The sequence below is a fragment of the Hibiscus syriacus genome, unplaced genomic scaffold (assembly GCF_006381635.1).
Source record: "Hibiscus syriacus cultivar Baekdansim isolate YM2019G1 unplaced genomic scaffold, ASM638163v2 tig00110879_pilon, whole genome shotgun sequence".
NCBI lineage: Eukaryota > Viridiplantae > Streptophyta > Magnoliopsida > Malvales > Malvaceae > Hibiscus > Hibiscus syriacus.
The window spans coordinates 123,884-145,030 of record NW_024062895.1 but is presented as its reverse complement, the minus strand read 5'-3'; the positions used below and the strand labels follow the sequence as shown (position 1 = coordinate 145,030).

Sequence of the window (21,147 nt, the reverse complement as noted above, 5' to 3'; positions counted from 1 at the left end):
CATAGAAGAGCATCTCAAAAGTCTAAAGAGTAAAAATATGACAACAAAACAATCTCACATGGTTAAGAAACATAAAAGAGCATCCCAACTAACTTCTATAAATAATATAGATAATTTAACATTCAAAACCATGGAGCCTTTTGGTGAGCATTGAGTGAACAATTCTTTCACTTCAATCAATCTCGAATTTTAGGCTTCAATCGAGCTTCTAATTTTTTTTTTTGAGTTCAAGCCTTTTCGAGTTCAAGTTTCAACATTATATTTCGAGTTCGAGTTGAACTTGATAATTTTTAGCTCGTGAGTTTGAGTCGAGTTGAGCTTACTTTTAAAGTTTTCAAGTTCGAGTCGAGATCAGTAATACTCGAGTTCGCTTGGCTCGATTATATTTCGAGTTCGAGTTGAACTTGATAATTTTTAGCTCGTAAGTTTGAGTCGAGTTGAGCTTACTTTTAAAGTTTTCAAGTTCGAGTTGAGATCAGTAATACTCGAGTTCGCTTGGCTCGTTTAACAAACGACATCGTTTGATTTATTTTTTTTAAACAAAATTGACGGGTTTTTTAGTTTTTTCTCGGTTTTTAGTCGGTTCGGTTTGAACAGTTTAGTGGTTCCGGTCGGTTTACTAGTAGCGGTTCAACCAGTGTAGATTGAACCACACTAGATAGCGATTTCTAATTGAACCAGCTGATCGGTCCGATTTTCAAAACACTGCCATTAACAACAACGTCAACTATGTCACCAATGTAGGATATAATAAAGGTAAAATATAAATAAAATATGTAAAATATATAATATTTTTTTTCAAGGGAGAAAAATGATCCATCCCAAGTGTTCCAAAGCTAATTGCCATACTGCTGTGAAACCCACCTTGAATACCAAGTGGCCTAATAACTATTTTATAACATTTTATAGTTTAGAGACACAAACAAAAAGTGACCTATAATAAAGGTATTCTTTGCATGTTTTACCCAAACAAAAATTAGGATCCAAACAAACTGGTTAATTTTAATCCGAGATTAACTTAATTTGATTATAAAAGTTAATAATATAAACCCGTTCAGTCTAAATTTTAAAATAATTTGAAATTGGAATAAATCGAACGAATAACTTAACATTACTTGAATTCTCGACTTAAACTAAAGTAACATACTAAAAAAATCCTAATTAAATTATATAATTACAAAATAATATAAACTGAAAATAATTCGATTCAGTTCCGATCTGACTAGAGGGTTATTCTTCTTTCATATCCTTCTAAATTTTTCATTTTTATTCTAACCCCAGTCTTTACATAATCGCGTGCAGCCCACGAACCAATGAAACTGGAAATGATGTAATGGTCTCGGCTAAGGCGAGTCAAATTCAAAGATGAATATCGTGTAAGTCACTAAAATTTAATGTAATATTTTAGAAAGTGGTGATTTTGTTCGATTTGGCAACATCAAATATAAGAAGTAATTTCACATTTCATTTATTTTCTTAAAATTACATTTTAGGTGAAATATAAGGTAATTTTATGAAAATAATACTTAAACTGATTTTTCACTTAAATGAAACATTAATTTTAGAAATGATATTTTTTTCAGTCTTATAAGATAGAAGCATGTCTTGAGGATCGCATCTTATAAAAAACGTTCTTTATTAATAATATTTTTATTTTAAGAGATAAGATATGTCATGACACTGATTAATTATTTAAAGGTGTGGTTCCCTAATTGTACCAGACTAAGGCTCGTTTTAAATAGTTGAGCGACAAAAACAAAATCACGAGAATAAATATATGATAAATGTATAGTTTACTCTTTATTACAATGGTAAACTACATAAATAGTCATTAAAGTTTGAGTAAATTTTCGTTTTTTTCATTAAAGTTTCAAAAATAACGAATTAATCACTAATACTATCGATTTATAACAAATCAATCACTTATCATTAATAACTATTCACGTGGGTGACGGAATGTTTATGTAGTACGTTAAAGTAAACTGATTTGTTTAATACAACTCCACTACGTTGAACGAAAATTGACAACTTTTTGACTCATTCTCACTTTTTTTTATATATTTATCATTTCTCTCTCTTTCTGCTTCTTTCTCCTTACATAATTACATTAGAGATAGAGCAAAGCTTTCATAGTTTACCCTTTATTATAGCCCACTAAAAGACTCCACTCCACTCCACTCTACCCAACAACTACTTTTAAAAAACATTGTTTCAATGGAAATGAATGATTCAAAATCCATGGACGGATTCAGGTTTTGGCACTCTTCTCTAATGCCTATTGTTAGGTACTGGGTAAAGCAATGGCGTTAAAAACATGTTGTGAAAGTTTGGTGCAAACAGATTAGCTATATGCTTTTTGGGTAGCACTTTGCACTAAAGCAGTTGGGAAAAGAAAACAAAAAGAAAGAAAGTGCATGCAACTCCAACAAAATCTACTTTAAGAAAAAGGTTTTACATTGAAATGGCCAACAAAGGAGATTTCATGGCATGACAGAACCCCCAAGATTTTACCCAAAAGAAAAAGGGAAACAAACAGTAGCTTCGATGGTGAAATGAACCAAGAATGGCATGTAATGTAACAACTCACGTCTCTAATACGGAGAAAATAAAATACCAAGTTTCAGTTTATGTTTTACATACATACATACATACACTATAGGGTGTATTCCTTTCGATTTGATTTTTTAATAAAAGATTAATGGATCTGTACTGTGTATTTTCTTAAAAAATAAATCGAAATTAAATGACATAAAAATTTAATCTTTTTGTTCGATTTAATTTAATTTGATTTTGTAGTTTTTAATTGTTCATCATTTTTTTAACTTAACATCCAAAGGTATCAAATTTTAAACTTAAAGTGTGTACAAATAACAAATTCAAATTCAAATTCATAAAAAATAATATTATTAATTTTAAGATTTTATTTATTTAAATTTATCTCGTAATAAAATAATAAAGAATTTGATTTGGATCATTATTTTGTTTTTTTTAAATTTGGTTTGATTTTAAAACAATCAAGTTTCATATAAAAAAAAAAGAAACCGGACTGAATTGTAAAGTTAGACATTTGAATAGAATTGAATCAAAACCAAGCCTTAAAAATAAAAATCTGAACCAAATTGAATTGAATAAGTTTTTCATTTATTTATTTATTCGATTTCATTGCTCATTCCTAATACATTTTTAAGCACTAAGGATGATAAAAATAAAACTTGGTACCGTATGATGATTTTATACTTTCAAGTATCTAATTGTTTGAAGATGTTTAGTTATTTTGGGCCAATTTAAAAGAGAAAAAAAAGGCAATTGTGAAATGGAATGGGTTGGTGGCAATTGGCAAAGGCTATTATTCAATTGAATCATTGGTGCAATCCCGAAATGAAAGGCATCACATGTTGTGTTTCCTAATCTTGTCACTGTGTAGTACTCAAAAGCCCCTGCACGTGGCCTTCAAAGTGAATCTTCCATCTTTTTCTTGCTTTAATTTTTTTTAATAAATTTAAAGTGAATATAATATAATATCTATTCAAATATTCTCAACCTTTTGATATCCAAAACTCATAACTCTGCATATGGTACTCGAATTTATGAACTTGAGAGATAACAAATCTCTAGTCATTAAGGTAGCTTAGTTTGTGCTTTCTTGCTTTAATTCTCTGGATGCCAGTTGAAGCTGTCATCTTTGGTTATTGACTATCTGGTCCTATATAAATGGCTTCTGCTGTGTAATCTCTCCATCTAAGCACTTGTATATTCAAATAACTTGGGAGCAAAACAGATAGCAATATCAGAATTCCTTGATTATATACACACTTACACTGATTTCAATTTGTTCATACTACCATCAGACATTTGCTTCTTTTGTCGAAAGGGAATCAAAATACGACCCGAAGCTCTGAGGGGAACCTGTCCCTGGCTTTCACAAACAAGCCTTGTTCACTACTTATTTTTCATTGGTGATTGATAGCTATCTCACTGACCATTGCCTAACCAACAAACATAAATGTATATGATATATCTAATTATACCTTTACACTTAATTACAACATCGTTCGTTGTGCGAGATTCTTCTAGACCCTTCCGACAGGAGAAACGGGAGGATATGAGACATACCTTGCAGGGGCCTCTGCTTCGATTGGATTAGGTTCTCTTGTTCTGTCATTTATCATGGTTTCCCCTCAATGTTCTTTCTTAATACGAGGGAACTCATTCTGAAAGCTCACAGTGATTTCCGCTATCCCAAACAGCAATACAAATTGAAAATGCTTGCATAAGAGAAAGCGATGAATTGAACTTGACTGTATAGATACCATCACTGAAAGGAACCAAGCTGAAGAATGGTTTCTTGTCTTGTGCTCCACCCTGTTTGTTATAATTAAAGCAAAAAAAAGAAATCACTTGACATTTTCTATTATAATATGGTGGACATTCTAGATTGATTAGCAAAGATCCAGAATAATACCTGAAAGAAAAGTTCAAATTGATTAGAAGTTGAAGAACCTTTCAATGAACTAGGTCTCAGGTTGCACTGGCTCTTATTGGACAGAATCCTCAGTTTGCAACCCAAATCCCAACCACCACAATCACATGCTCCACCTAATTTCCATCGTTGGATCAGTGAAGAAGGTTCACCTTTATTTGGCAAGCTATGCACGCCACTTGGAAGTATGACTGTAGCACCAATGTCTTGAACACCCACAAAAGAACCCTTTTTCCTAGAATTGATTTCAAGTTTTACCTCCGGCAAACATGCTTTCAATTCTGCATCAGACATGCTGTGACGCTTATCAATCAAATACCCATCTCTGATTGAATTTCTGCCGTTCCTTTTTGGGATCTCGACAACGATAGCTGCCTGCTCATCATTTGGCTGGAAATCAGATGCTTCTGAATTTGTCTGCTGTCCTACATCCAAGGTAAGAAGAACAAATTCTCTAGTGCTAAATTGATCCACATGGTTTGGTCTGGGCAAATGAGAAAAGTCGGAACCAGAAACTTTCATCTGGGCAATAACTTTAGGGGCATAATCCTGACCTTTGCCTTTTCCTCCTTGATTTATCCACATACCATTCTTTTTCCTGACTTCTTGAACGGAAAAGAATGTGTAAATGCATTCATAACCACCCTTACCCGACGAACTTAACAGCTTTACTGTGGCTGCAAGTATATTACTCTCATTATCAACAGCAAATGTTAACAGAGGCAACCCATTCTTAACTTGAACTCTGAGAAGAGCTTGAGCTACTGAAGAACCATTCTTTTTGTTCGGTGCTGAATCAGTTACATTGATTGTGCAATGACTGATTGTATTTGATTTTGCTTTCACTGAGTGCACAGTCACAGATGAATGTCTTCTCCGTTCTGATGACTTACAGGCACCTTCTCTTATAATTGACTCCTGTAGTTGATTGGTAAAACTGCGGCAGTTAACTGCCTTTGGTTTCAGAAGTGGATCTAATAATCTTCTCAAAGGGCTGGACCTGGCTCTGCTTTTAGCATTGAGTGTATCACCGCAAGAAGTGTCAACATTAGAAGCAAGAAGATTCTCTGGCTTGGTTTTGGCAGAACTACATGTCGAACTCATCTGAGGTATAGAAGAATCCTCTTTGAGGCTGGAACTTTTGCCCGTTTTACCAATACTGAAGCTAAGACGACCGAAAGGAGAAGTGCTTCGATTTTTTTCAGATGCAACCTTGTGTACTTTTGGGTCTAGTCCTTTGCAAGCCTCATTTGCAGCAGAAGCTACGTTTGTTGCATTTAACTTTTTCTCCTCTAGGGTTCTCTTTCTGGAAGAACTAATTTCTACCTTTGCCGCAGGAAGTACAAATTGAAATCTCTCTGATCTAAAGCCATTACTATTTGCATCTAACAAGCCCATGGTTTTAATCTGTAAATGTTTGATGCCATCAAGTTCACCGGGCACTGGGCCTGAATGATAGAAATCTGAACTAAGCTCTGCATGGTGAGCCTCTTTAAATGTTTCTGTGAAGGTCCTCTGCTGCTTAGGTTCTGTTTCTTTTTTACTCGACTTAGTTGTTGAATCAGAAAGGTTTGCTGCTCCTGAATGATTTGTTTCGGGTAAATCTGTTCGCAAAAGCAGGACAACTGTGTTTCTTTTTCCAGTGACGTCTTGGTAAGCCCCTTTTGGAACAACTTCTTGAAACATCTCAGCTTTTTTCATAATTTCACCACGTTGGTTCTTCATTTTCACCTTCTCACATGATGCTGCATTTTCTTTTACCCCACTTGGCACAGTTCCACTTTCTGAATCAATCTTTGGGAGCATTTCTCTTCTCTTGAACTGTTCCAGCTTGATTTGTGGATTATTTTTGCAAAAGGATTTATCTTCTCTGATGAATTTTTCTAGAACAGTTAAGGTGCTTCTCCTGGGAGTCTTGAGATCTTGAAACTTTCCAATGTTTTCCCTAAAAGGTTTGACAGAAGGCAAATGGCCTTCTATGGGGACGGACATCAGATGAGGTTGCGGTACGGGGTGCTGTAACAGTTGACGAGTGGGAGAGAAACTGTGACCTGTGCTCGAATGTGCTGGTGATTCGTCTGCTGATAACGATGAAGATGTGTTGCTGCTGGAAAGTGAAGAAATACTACTATGTGAGATCTGTTCATAGCTACCCTGCCATTTTTCAAGACGCCCCCACTCAAGGACCCCAACATTTAAAACCTTTTCTTGGGGATTTTTGCTCCTCTCTCCAGATAACTTGGTAAATGTGACATGTACTTCACAAGCTCTTCTTCCTCCTTTGTCTTGATATCAGGATGTTGTTTCTTATTCTTCCATGAAGATTTAGATAAAAACTCTTTTCCACCTTTCGTATTTTCTTGATGAAGATCAGCATATGACAAATTAGACCTTTCAGGTTTAAACCTGCCTTGCATATTTTCCATCTGGCTTTGTTGGGGCAACATGGTCTTCACAGTTGTTCCAAAGGATTAACCTCTTGAATTCCGTTTGAGCTCTAAATGGCCTTCCATAGATTGTATAGGTTCTCCATATCCTTTTCAGCAGCACAGTTTTGACTTGATTCACATTCATTCATGCCACTCTGGAGATAAGAACAAACATTATATAACAAAATTGTAAAACCAGATCAAACTGAAAACAAAAACCAGTCTATCAATGCATAGTGCCATAAGGCCCTCAAATCAAATGAAAGAGGAAGGTTCAGTAACTAGAGCAACCAAGAGTGCATAAAATCCTAAAGCGACGAGCAATGATTCTCTTAACATTGATGAAGTTGTGGGCTTTCATTATAACCCACAAGCAGCAATCTTTATTGTATCAAGTATTTTCAGCTAGTTTTACCCTTTAATAGCTAAACATAGTTAAAAAAAGATCAAAACTCAAAGCTTAATCTCTTTTACAGTATAGTTCTAACATAAACATATACCATCCTAAAACATTAAAAGTATTCATACACTAATAGAAAGTAGAGCTGCAAATGCCTAACCTAAAAAACTGCAACCAACCAGTTCAGTCATAAAACTTATTTCACAAGCAATATCTCCTCAGTAAGCACAAGGGTTCCAACAAATTTTTTCCGAGTACCCCATAAAACAACCATAAATTGGCATGATTCCTATATAAACAATTAAATCAATGCACTTTTTTCCTTTTTCAATATTTTCCAGACTAAATATTAAAAAAACACAATTAACAGAACGCGAATCACTTAAAAACTAACAAATTTACTGCAAAATAGATATACAGTGAACAATTTCCGCTAAAAGGTTCCAAAATATTATCGAGAGTGAACGAAATTCAAAGTTTATCCAGTTCAAGGCTTACACACCGACACAAGGGGGTGAAGACAAATTTGAAATTGAAACCAGATGATCATGATGTGTGGTTTGAAAAGAATCGGGAGTGAGTGGTTCATAAGGACGAAAATAAACATAAAGAGATAGAGAGTAATTATTCAAATAAGATACAAACGAATAGTTACACCGATCAGCTTAAATTTAATGGAAACGACCAGATCGACCTCAGTTTAAAAACAACAGACGCAATAATTTTTTTTCAAACTTCAATGAGCTAAAAATCTCGTTTATTTCACCAAATTAATTAGACGCAATTTGTCCCCCCCCAAAGAAAAACAATAGTTAACTCGAATAAAAGATTCACTTCATTTCATCTTTTTTCTCTTTTAGGAATCCAAGTTCCAAACAGTGTCTAATGCTTATAATAATTATTCTTTTAAACCAAAAAAAAAAGGAAAGGAAAGAAATGTGTTTGTTAACTTCAACACACAGCATTATAAAATTTTCCCGGGAACCAACCAAAACATACCGGTCTGAGTACTTGAAACGCAGAACGAAACCACCGTCAGTAACGGCAAACGCGAACGCCTCTGAGAAGAAACGCCATGTTTCTGCCGGGCATTGGTCAGTGTAAAAAAGCGCTAAACCAAAGAAGATCAGAGCCCAAAACAATGATGAATCTCCTCGTAAAAAAAACTTTACCTTTTCCGAAACAAAAATTTTACTTAAAAAAATCCAAAGCTCAACGTCGCAGCCGAAGAGTGTTTTATTATTTACTTGGGCTTTTAATGGCTCAGAGAAAAAGACGGTCAAACTAGGGGGAGAAAAGGAACTGAGATAGTTTGTTGGGATTGTTTAATGTTAAAGAAAAAAGAGTTTCCGATCGGACGGTTGAGAAGGGAAGATTTAAGAGAAGATGGTAAATGAAGTGGTCACATCGGATCAGAAAGATGCTAGACGGGGAAGTTTATGTTCGGATGGTCCCCACACTAAAAAGCTGATTAATGAAAGTGGTGCGTCTACTCTTTGATTGGATCTAACCGGTGTAATTGGATCCATTATTGATTGATGAACGGCCGGATCGAGTTTTTGGTGACCATAGATTCTTCCGGCTTCACCATTGTAACCTCTTTTCATTTTTACAACATAAAATTCAATTTAATTTTAAAAAATATTTTTATTTTAAATTATTTGAGTAAATTATTTTTTAAAATTTTAAGTTTAACTTAAGTTCAGATTTATAAAATTTAAATATTAAAAAATTTTAAATTAAAATATTAGTGTCTTTTAATTAAATAATTTAATTTTTTTATAATTTAATATTAATTTCTTTATTATTTTAATTCATCCTTCGTTTTATGTCTACTTTGATTAAATTTTAACTACAAACTACTCAACCACTTTAAAATATTTCTGTAACTTTAATTTCTCTTTATCCCATAGTGTTCTTAGCTTTTTGTTGGTGTGAAAGTTTGCGCGGTGTAGTGATGAGTTCGGTGGCTCCATGTTATTAGTTGTATGTGAAGGCGTTCTTTTTCCTTAAATAGGTTTAAAGAGATTTTTTAACGATATCATTATTTTTGTTGTGTTTTATATGTATTGTCGATTTAATAACATATACAATTCAACTCTTTCAAAAAATTTGCTCATTCAATTATAACTCTTTATGAATTCTTTATTCCCACAAATTTATTGATTCCTTTAATACTCTTATCAATATTTTATCTTTAATTTTTTTTAAAAAAAATAACATCATAAATATATTATATAAATTACGTTTTATCAAACTATAATCTTACAATCTAATAATTCTGTTTTCAAAATTAAAGTTACATTTTATTAACCAAACTTCCTCATAACATAAAAATGAGAACAATAAAACATTCCTAATTTACTGTTTTCCATTTTTTTTTGTTAAAATCCCTTCATAACTTTTTCGAATTTATTTTTTAAAACGTGAGATCAATAAAAAAAAAAAGGCGGGGGAGCTGCAGATTTAATGTTGATGGGTAATTATTAGTTATATTTGCTAATGATTAGAAGCTTTAATTTCAGAATCAGCTCCTACACAGCAATATCAAAAAGGATCAATTGACATCATAGTTTTTGTTTTTGTCTTTTGCTCCCTTTTATAATACTTATCTCATTCACCTCTTGACTCTTTGGATTCTGCTATCATTACCTCTTTTAACAAATGTAAGAAATTATTAAGGTTAGACCATATGAAATTAGATATGTTGAGCTAAGTGAGAGTTTTGACATCATTATCTAATGTTGCATGCATACGGACACTACAATTGCTATGGAAATGATATTATACATCAAAGTAATGGATGCAAACTCACTATACCATGAACAACTTTAGCACTAACATAAAAAAATACAACGCATAATTTACTTTACGGTGCAATTCAGTTAGGATCGTCTCAGTCGGATAGAATTTTTTATCCATCTGGACTTGATTCAAAAATTAAATTCTTTTATTTATATATATTTTTGGTTACTCTCCTGGTTCTATGGTTTCGTCTTGATTAATCCGGATCGACCCGTGTCGCATATCTGGTTTTTGTGGGTGAGTGTCTCAACGGAGATTTTTTACATACACAAAGCCCTGAAATCGAGACTTACTTAAACGATATCGAACTGCTTATCACTTGAACCAACCCTTTTCATATTTGATTCAATCTAATATGATAGTGATCTAAGTCTCTAAGATATGATAATGGAAACGAATTCTATGAAACATTAATTACAGTAACTAAACTTTGTGCATCCTAAAGTTCCTTAACGGTGGCGCACATGTGGGATCTTTAATTGCCCACTCAGTGCATAAACATTAAACAAAACCTATATATATATATATACATATATATATAACATCCCTTTCTTTGTAAAGGATGAAATTATTCCCACATGATCCTGAATTTCATAGTCTTGGGAGACTATGATAGCAATTGTTGGTCTTCAAAAATAATGAACGGTGGTTTACTTTTTGAAATAAGTAGGTAAAATTGTGAACAATGGTTGGGTCGAACGTTGTTGAATGATTTTCTTTTCTGAAGTAAATTGGAAATATGAAGTGAGCAACTTAGTCATTGTTGTATTTTTAAAATAAATGGCCTAATTCGATATATGTATTTTAATAAATTGTAATTGAATTAACGAGAGTTACGTTAAATAATTTTTTAATAATAAATCTATAATGTTAATAACCGGGAATAGAGTCTGGATTGAATTGTGAGGGACCATGTTATTTAATTTTAAAATAAATAGGGCCCTAAAAAATAAATAAATAAAATAAATTTGGAGTCAATGCATAATTTTATTAATTTTAAAATTGATAGTGTCATAAAAACAATTATATCAAAAAAAATTGGGAGAGACAATGACTTGATTATAATAATTTCAAACCTATCAATGGCTTAAAAAATAATTAAATCATCAAAATCTGAAGGCATTGCCTCTCTCACCTGTAACGTAGGATCGTCCCTATTAATAACTAGAACGTAATTTTAACATTAGTGATTCAGTCTATAAAAAGGATTTCTTGTAGTTTTTAGGTTAAATAAGTTTACGAGAAGTTTATCAAATATTAACCATGTATGTTAAGGTTTTTTTAGGTATAAATTAGAAGATTGAGATTTCTTAGATATAAATTAAAATTCGTTTTATAAGAAAATAAATATTTTATTCTTGTAGACACCGTATTTCGCCCTTATTATATAATGCATATATTATATAATATGTATATATTATTTACATTTTTTTTCTTCCTTCTTTTTACAGGCCTAAGACATAGGGCCCAGAATCATTACACCTAGAGCATTTACAATACCAAGTGGCCCAGTAAATGAACTTGTGAACCCATCCAGCGCCGTTTTCCTCTTCATCAAGGACTCCCCACGGTCGCACGCTTCTCCTCCGCTTTTCACGCAACACACCACCATTCTCGGATCCTCCGGCGCAAGGAAAGCAAACAAACAACCCAAATCAGTTTGAGTTCTATTAGGAGTCTAACTTGACTAAAAATAGGGATTGTTTCAAATTATATATATACACATATCAACCAAACAAAGGGGGGATACAGAGATTACAATAGAAAGATACGGGGGGGGGGGGTTATCCAGAGAAAAATTGTAACTGAGGCTCTCCCAATTTCGAGATAGTTATAAGGGAACTCTCCCTTCATTTTTGAACCAAGCAATATAACAGAGAGAAACCTTTAAAGGTCTCGTTTTCTTTTTTTTTTTTACTACCAATCTTCTTTTTTAAGTTCAAAATAAATAGAGTGAAGAGGAAAACACTTACCTTAGTGGTTCCATCGCCGGAGCTGATATCGTCGGAGAAAGAACCACCTTGCATGGTGGCCATCGAGTGGCCATGGTTCGCTGGTGAGCCATCTGCCGTGGTATGGTGAGCAAAAGGAAGAGAAGAGTGAATGGGTGTTAGGGATTTGGGCAGATTAAACAAGGGGAGAACTGAGAAGCCTTTTCTTTTAGCTTTTGCACGTGAAATTAAAAGGGAGGAGTTTGCTTTTTAAAATATTTGGTTTAATCATGTGTCAGGTCTCTATATTTACAATAATTTTGCTTTTGTCATTTTTTAAGATTTAATTACTCATTAATCCTCGTACCTTTGCCATTTATTCATAAATTGATCACTTAATCTTCTTTTTTTTTTTATTTTGATTTCGACTTACTGTTTCATTTTATTTTAATTTATTCATCATTTTTACCACATTATTTATTTGAAATCTGTTATTCTTATTTTATTTTGGTCTTTGAAATTTTTATTTTTTTATTTTTTTTCTAATGTTTTATTTATGCATTTTATTATATATGTTACTATTATTCTCTTTCTTTTTATTTATCTTTTATTATTTTTTTTATTTTTTATTTCCTTTATATTTATTTTATTTCTTTATTTTTTATTCTTGTTTTTATTTATTTATTGTATATATATATATATTATTTTCTTTATTTTATTTGTTTTTATTTTTTATGTTCTTTATCTTCGTTTTATTTATTTTGTTTACCCTTTTTATCTTTGTTTTTTTAATCTTTTTATTTTCTTTATTTCATTTGTTTTCCCTTAATTTTAGTTATTTTTGTTATTTTTTTATCTAACATTTTTCTTGGTTTTTTTTAAAGGTAAGTAATTCGAATTGAATATTTTAAATTTTAATTTTAATTTTCACAATTAAAGACAACCGACTAATTAATTGGTACCGAAAGGGCGGTTCAAGGGTGCTAATCCTTCCTTGACTGTAACCCGACTCCCGAACCTGATACATTTCTGGTTAAACGTGGATCAGATAAGATGATGTTCGATCTACCAAAATATCGTTTTAAAATGGTCGGTGGCGACTCTAACCCATTTCACTCATGTCGAAGCCCAATTTCGGGGTCCAACTGAAAGGCGGTTACGACAATTCTCATAAGTAGTGACCGATAAAATAGTAATTACATTCCTTAAGAGAGGGCACTATATAATCAAAGACCATCAAATCCTTAGCCTTAAGCATAAACACAAAACCTAGAGACAATTGCATAAATTAAATTCGTAAAAGTATTGAATCTATGGGTGAACATTTAACTATAGTCAATGTTGGATAAGGGGTGAGACGGTAGAAATCATCTCTTGAAAATTTTAAATTATTATATATTTAAAATATTTTTTTGTAATCCGTTTTTGTATCTTGAAATTTTATAAGTTCATCACTTCTTAAAGTCTTAAAAGTTTATCCCTTTAACATAAAATCACGTGTATGTCCGATCTTGACATAACCCTTAATGTTTCACAACCGAGATTGTGAGATTTAGTGACCAAACAAAGCAGTGTAAAGCCAACACAGACATAAAAAATTTGTTCAGCAGGGTCAAGCCCATTCGAAGTGAATGAAGGTCCATTTAAACCCTTATAAGAAAGAAAATCCTTTAAATCCAGGTCTCTAAAGAGCAGCCTGGATGGCCCTTGGGTTTACTACAATTTGCATGCCCCAAATTGCATACAATCTTTCTAGGGTGTGCAACTGGTCTAACAATTAATCCTTAAACTTCTGAACATTTTAATTTCATCCTTAAACTATAACACTCTTTCTAAATTGGTATCTAAACTTTTGAATATTCCAATTTCATACCTAAATTCATTCAAATATGTAATTAGTTTCAACCATAATTTAACCTAACTTTTGGTTTTTTTTTCAAACATATAATAATATAACTTGGTTTAACGATTTTATTAACAAAGGATGTGATTAATATACGTACATTTTGGGATGGAATTGTAATGTTCAAAATTTTGGGGACCAATTTAGAATGAAGGTCATTGTTTGGGGGATAAAATTGAAATTTTAGAAGTTGAGGACTAATCTATAATGGTAATCATTGTTTAGGGATGAAATTGAAATATTTAAAAGTTTAAGGACCAATTTAAAATAAGGTCATACTTTGAGGACTTGCGATACAATTAACTCAAATAGAAATCATGTTTAAATAAAGGTAGTTGCATAGCAATTATCGCCTCCTTAAAATCCCCCTATCTCACGTTCAGTACTACACATTACAACGTCTAATGTACTATCACTTCCTGTCTTTATAAACCAACCAAAAGGGGTAAACGGAACCGAAAGCCGAAGAAACGTCAATGGAAAACATGAATGATGACCATATGCATGGCATGATGAACAACAAATCCGACGGCGGCTTGACGACGGCGATGCACCCCCATAAGATGATGATGCACATGACCTTCTTCTGGGGCAGCGACGCCCAGATTCTCTTTTCGGGTTGGCCCGGAACAAGCACCGGCATGTACGTCTTGGCCCTCATAGTCGTCTTCGTCCTTGCTTTCACATCCGAGTTTGTCTCTAACTGTCGGTTGTTGAAACCCGGTTCCGATAACCACGTGACCGCCGGTCTGGTCCAGACTCTGTTGCACGCTTTACGGGTCGGGCTTGCGTATTTGGTGATGTTGGCTATCATGTCTTTCAACGGTGGCGTTTTCTTGGCCGCCGTGTCTGGCCATTTATTGGGGTTTTTGTTATTCGGCAGTCAGGTTTTCAATAAATCCTCCGCCGATGTTCCCGCCAAAACATCCGATCATCTTCCTCCTCCGATGAGTTGTTGAATTATTAGGGTTCTTGCTGTCGATGAGTTTGTTCCCAAAGTACCTGAAGTTTATGGTTGTAGATCTATGCTTTGCTTCAGACTTGTTTTTCATTTGACAAAAAGGGAAAAGATCCATAGATTGCTTTAAAAAAACAAGGATTGTTACTTTAGCCATTGAAGGATTACTTATTGCATTGATTCCATTCTTAAACGTGAGGCTGTGATTTCATGATGCCAACCAGGAACTTGCTTGTCAAGTCAATGTCGATTTAATGCATTGGTGTTTCACTCTCAAACTCAGGGCAAAAACCATTAAAAAATTAGTTGTCAATGTTAAATTATTTTTAAGGTTTAAATATATTTTAATTAAACAAAAAATAATTTTTTCTAAAGTAAATACAATTATACAATTATGTTATTTAAATTTAATATTTTTTAAAAATTAAATTATTATTTAGGATTGAGACAACTAACTGACTATCATCTTACGTTCTCTTTTCCAAACTCAATTCAAAGTAATGTTGTAAACATACATTTATTGAGTGATTAAAGATAAAACTTATACATATGTGTTGTCATCCAACCGGCTCGTGCACATCTTATATATATATTTTTTAGTTTTTGGCTCATTATTCTCATTTCATTCATTTTGGTCCTAGCTGATGTCTGCATGGGGAGACCATCGAGAAAATATGCCATGTAGGTAAAGACGTGTCTTACAAAACTCGCCTTATGAAAGGTGCTTCCCACGTGACGAATATTTGTCAAAAGGTGTCATTTTGGTCAATAATATTGTTCGGGATGACATTTTGATAAAAAAATAAAAAAAAAGATATTATTTCAATAATATTGTTGAGTGCCTAGTATATTACAATAGTTTTTTTCTTTTAAGAAAATCATAATTAAAAAATATGTTATATATACATTTTACCAAAATTACACACATATATAATTTTAATTATTACTATTAAAATTATTTTCAATAATTAACACAAAACAAATATCTATTTACACCAGTGGTTTCCATCTCTCTCTCTCTATATATCTAAGTGTAGACGTGTACTCTAAGGATTCAATAAACTGAATGGTCAGGAATACATTGAAACCAAGAAGTTTGATATTTCTTATTTGCAAAATGCAGTGGGCACCACTATTAGTAGAAATCTTGTTTATTAGCTCATAAGTTTTCTATTTTGGTTTCTGTTTCTACTGTCCTCCACGTCGGAGTCAGTGCGGATAATGTTATCTTGTTTCTATGCACAAATGTAGCCACACATTCAGCTACATTCCAAGGTAATGAAATCATGCACTACTGTTATCTATTTGAACATATCAATAACGTTATAAGATCAAATTATTTTAAACTTAAAATAAAAATAAATAAATCTCAAATTTTATAATAGCAGAGGGACTAAAACCATGATTGAACAAAATATGCGGGGAAAGGCAAGGAGCATGCTGCATGCCGAACGGGGAAGTTGATGACAGGCCGGTGGTTTAATTTGTCAAAGTCATAATCAACTTTAATTAATTCTTTAATTATCTTTCAAAATTATAGTTGTCATTTTAATTCATGATAGTTGTATCGTGAATGTACGTGCTCTATTAATTGTGCGGTTAAAGGTTATAATTGAATTGGGGCCATTATCTACCATACTACCACGTCATATGTCGTTGGACCTTGTCATATTTATATAATTAAACATCAATATATGATTTATATATTATGGATGTTAATAATTTTTTTTATTTTTCAAAATTAATTATATATATATATATATATATATATATATATATATATATATATATATATATAACTTAAAAACATAATTTTAAGACATTAATAAATTCTCATTTGTGTTCGCCACTAGTACTAGTAACTATCTTCTTTGTTATTGTTGTTTTAATAAATTTATGTGAATATAGAGTAGTGTATGTTCGAAGACTTTTAATTATTTAACAAATGAATGCTCATATCAATGTATACGTAGTGCTCGAACTTGAAACCTTAAAATATAACAATAAATCTTTTAACCACTATAATCGCTTCGTTCGTGCTTAGATATATAATATATCTCTTGCAATTGAATAGAGTAAAGAAGTACAACTTATACATTTTCCCACATTTTTGTGATTTCATAATAATATTCATCATATTTTTTTTATTGATAATCGAGTCTTATAATTTTAGATTTGTTACAATAAGACCCTTATCTCATAATTAAATAGATAATCAAGATTTATAATTTCAGGCTTGTTACAATTAGGTCTTTAAAATTAGGTTGGTTAATATAATTTTAGCCTCTAGGACTAGAATCTTTTAATCAGGTCCTTAGTTCATAAAGTTGGTTAACAATTGGGCTTCATATTTTTAAATTTCTTCAATTTGGTCCTTATTTTGAAATGGGCTAATATATTTGTCTTTAATTCCTTAATTGCTTTCAATTTAATCTTTAATTCGAAATTGATTAACAAATTTGAATTTATTATTTTAATTTATTATAATTAGATATCAATTTGAGATTCTGAATCCCGATTTTCTAATTATTTGCAATTTTATGTTTAAGAATGTTTGTTATTTTATTTATATTCATCATTTTTTATATTTAATTCTTGGTGGGCAGCTAAACCCATCCTTTTAGTTTTATTAAAAAAACATAATACTTGTTCAAATTTTCTTAACTAATTGACAATGCATATACCCACAGATTTAATTGTTTGAATCCAAAATCTATAGAGAAAATAACATATGTTTACCACTAACGCTACTTCATGGGATCATAATATAAAGTTCAAGATAAAAAAACCAATCATTTACCATGTGTGTGTACATATATATATATATATATATATATATATATTGTTTTTTTAATATTAAATGTTTTTAATAGTTTATGAGAAACACATGAAAAAATCAAACTGACTTTTGCTACATGCATTTTCCCAGGGTAGAATATATGCATATTATAAAGGAAATTTTCTAACATTTTTTATAAAACTCAACGGTACTACTTGGAGAAGAAATTAAAATAAATTAAATTGTAGTACAAATCTAATAGTACAATACAAACTAATGTACTATACATTAATTACCCAAAAACCTAAAATCTGGGGTATTACTCGCCTCCTTAAATCAACCACTTCATCTCCTTTAAAATCAACACTAATTTCCATCCAAAAACACTACACCAATTTCCATATAATTTTTAGAGTCCTTGCACAATGAATCATGATCATGGCATGGAAGGCATGCCACCGACATACCCATCAAACAACGGAACCTCTGGGATGCATCCCCACAAAATGATGATGATGCACATGTCCTTCATTTGGGGGGGGAAATGCCGAGATCCTCTTCTCCCGCTGGCCCGGTCGTCACGGCGCCGGTATGTACGCTTTAGCCTTGATATTCATCTTCGTGCTCGCTTTTTTTGTCGAATTGCTCTCGCATTGTCGGCTGATCAAGCGGGATCGAGCAATACTGTCGGCTGGTGTTAAGCAGACGTTGCTGTATGCGATTAGGGTTGGTCTTGCTTATTTGGTAATGCTTGCTGTAATGTTTTTAATGGCGCAGTGTTTTTGATTGCGGTTGCCGGCATACGCTGGGATTTTTATTGTTTGGTAGTAGTGTTTTCAAGAAAGATAATGACATGTTTGATTGTAGAACATCTGATCTTCCTCCTATGAGCTGTTGATTATTTATGTATCACGTCTTCCTTGTTCTATAATATTTTAAGTATGGTTATGTTTAATGAATGCAAATGAACATAAAAATAACCACCTTATTGTTCATGCTTCTTCGAGCATGAATGCAAATGGCATATCAAAGGATAAAAGAACCATTTTTCAATTCTTTAAAAGCTTTTTGAATAAAAACATTTTTTTATTTATCTCGAATGAACAAAATGGTAATTCAAACAGACCTATCGATTAAAGCTTTCAGTGTAATCGAAAGCCAATCAACGTCACTTTCTAAAATATTCAAAAGTCGATCTATGTAATCAGTTTAATTAAGTTTATGTTTTAAATCTTAAAAATAAAACAAAAATCATTGTTTTCTTCTCTCTTCCACCATAAACCTACCATATAAACGACAAATATTATTCATAAGTGTAATACCACTATGCTCATGCATAATGGGTTCAATTCAAAACTGACTTTTTGTAGAATGTGTTGCAGATGATGCTAGTGTAACAAGGTATTCAACAACCAGTAGGGTTCCAAGGGTTTTGTGCAAATGCCCCATGTCTCTACCAAATGTACTGCAAAATGTGCAATAAGGGACAAAAACAGCTAATGTGAAAACAAAAATCTAATAGCAACAGAACTTGCAGTGACATAACAGCAGTTAAGGACATTGTAATTTGACCTGTCAAGCTGTTTTTGTTGAGACGAAATGTGTGCGGTTAAAGCGTTCGAGTAAAGATCCAAGTTCATAAAATTTCCGAGATCCTCTGGAATTAACCCAGATATGTTATTACTAGCAGCTCCATGTCATTAAAAATTGAATTAGTATCTTTCAATGAATGTAAAAAACCCATTAGATATACAACCTTCTTCAAGTTTAAGATGGATTACAAACAAAGCCCAGTGAGAAAAGCAAGGAAAATCTGCGCCTTCAAATTATTTCTACTTTTTTTTTTTACCTGGAACGCTGCAGGTTCATCCCAAGTTTAACTCTGACATCCCATGAGCATGTGTTTATAAGAGCCCAAAAGAAGAAAAAGAAAACACGTCACTTTATTTTATTTTTAAATTATCAAGTCAAAATTTTATTATTGAATTTAACCAAATCGAACAGACCGTAGACATAAGAGACAACCTGTATAGTTACCTATAATTTTACTTTAACGTACGTGAGCAAATGAGGATTATCTCAAGCCCATTTTAACATGAAGATGTCCCAAGTTAACAGCACAAAAAACCAATCAAGGCTTTCAGGAAATAGTTTATTTGGTAAACCACCTCTTAGATTCCTTTTAAATTTAAAATTGATTAAATTGGTCCCTTTTAAAAAGATGAATAATTCAATCCATGTCAATTTCGGAAAGGAGCACTTAAGAATAAGAAATCATAATATTAAGGGTAAATCAATTTCGTTTAACTTTTGTGCATTTTTTCTTATTAAATTAAAAAAACATAATATTTAGTCACTTTCACTTTTATTTAATGAAGATAGTCACTGAGGTAATTGTCGTTAAAGTTTTAACGAATTACTGACATGACACCGTAAATATATAAAATTAAAAGAGTAAACTACATAAATGATCATTAATATTTGAGTAAATTTTTGTTTTCCTCACTGAAGTTTCAAAACTAACAAATTGATCACAAATTCAACCATGATACCTTCATCCTTTCGGCGTTATCAACCTCCAAAGCTTCATCATCCTTACACGAAGATCGAGTATATCGCTTATCAATCATAATCAAATCATATACTGCAATATTCTTCTCTTCACAACCATTTTTTCAAGGAGATCGGACTCTCGTCGCCAAATGGTTACAATTTCTATCATGGTTCATTCACAAGTTATGCTACATAATTCCCAAGACCAAACAAAATCAACACATGATTCTTTTCTTTCCAAAAAGCAAAATTTACATTGTTGGATGGCTCTTTCCATGAGTTTATCCACATTCCATAACAATGGATACATATTATATGAAGCAAACTCATGAGTTTAGATTAAAAGGTACAATTAATCGTACATGAACAACCCTAACTTTATTTAAGTTTTATACACTTTTCCTCACTGAACTTAAAAACATAATATTTGATTACTTTTGTTTTCATTTCATTAAGATGTGATCATGTTCATTTTTATTTAATTAAGACGTGATCACTTACCTTATTGACTTTTAAATGTTTAGTCACTGACGTTTGACAACCGTTAATGAGGAAATTAAATGAAAGTGACTATGTTTTAATTAAATAAAAACAAAAGATATCAAATATTATGTTTTTTCATTAAGTGGGGAAAATATACAAAACTAAAACGAAAATGATCAATCATGTAGTTTACCCTTTAATATTTGTATAAATAGTTTACTTTACACTTTTATTTGGAGTATTTTACTCCCTAACATTTCAATTTTTGGTTAAAACAGACATTGTTGAATAGAAATCGTTAGTTAATTAGTGTAATATTTTTACATATGTCCAATTGTTGATATGATAAATGTCACATCGTCACTTTAGTTACATGACACATGACACACATTATCATTTTAATGGCGTGACACATACCACATCATT

At 32.1% G+C, this 21,147-nt stretch overlaps 2 protein-coding genes and 1 pseudogene across 2 annotated transcripts; 2 read left to right on the top strand and 1 right to left on the bottom strand.

Annotated features, from left to right (window-relative positions):
- Positions 1-3,814: 3,814 nt before the first annotated feature.
- Positions 3,815-8,537, bottom strand: LOC120144077. Its single transcript, XM_039158231.1, has 4 exons — positions 8,309-8,537; positions 5,034-7,064; positions 4,463-4,975; positions 3,815-4,362 (listed from the first exon to the last, which is right to left on the bottom strand). The coding sequence occupies exons 2-3, from the start codon at positions 6,470-6,472 to the stop codon at positions 4,906-4,908; spliced, it is 1,509 nt and encodes a 502-aa protein (XP_039014162.1). The 5' UTR covers positions 6,473-7,064; positions 8,309-8,537; the 3' UTR covers positions 3,815-4,362; positions 4,463-4,905.
- Positions 8,538-14,316: 5,779 nt separating this feature from the next.
- On the top strand, positions 14,317-15,022 carry LOC120144026 (copper transporter 2-like). Its single transcript, XM_039158190.1, has one exon. The coding sequence runs from the start codon at positions 14,425-14,427 to the stop codon at positions 14,905-14,907; it is 483 nt and encodes a 160-aa protein (XP_039014121.1). The 5' UTR covers positions 14,317-14,424; the 3' UTR covers positions 14,908-15,022.
- A 3,039-nt stretch (positions 15,023-18,061) lies between these two features.
- On the top strand, positions 18,062-18,583 carry LOC120144082 (annotated as a pseudogene).
- Positions 18,584-21,147: the final 2,564 nt, after the last annotated feature.

Coding starts and splice junctions, on each gene's coding strand:
- LOC120144077 (XM_039158231.1), bottom strand. CDS start 6,472: ATGTCCGTCCCCATAGAAGGCCATTTGCCTTCTGTCAAACCTTTTAGG. Junction 4,976..5,033: donor CAAGGAGGAAAAGGCAAAGG/TCAGGATTATGC, acceptor TCCGACTTTTCT/CATTTGCCCAGACCAAACCA.
- LOC120144026 (XM_039158190.1), top strand. CDS start 14,425: ATGGAAAACATGAATGATGACCATATGCATGGCATGATGAACAACAAA.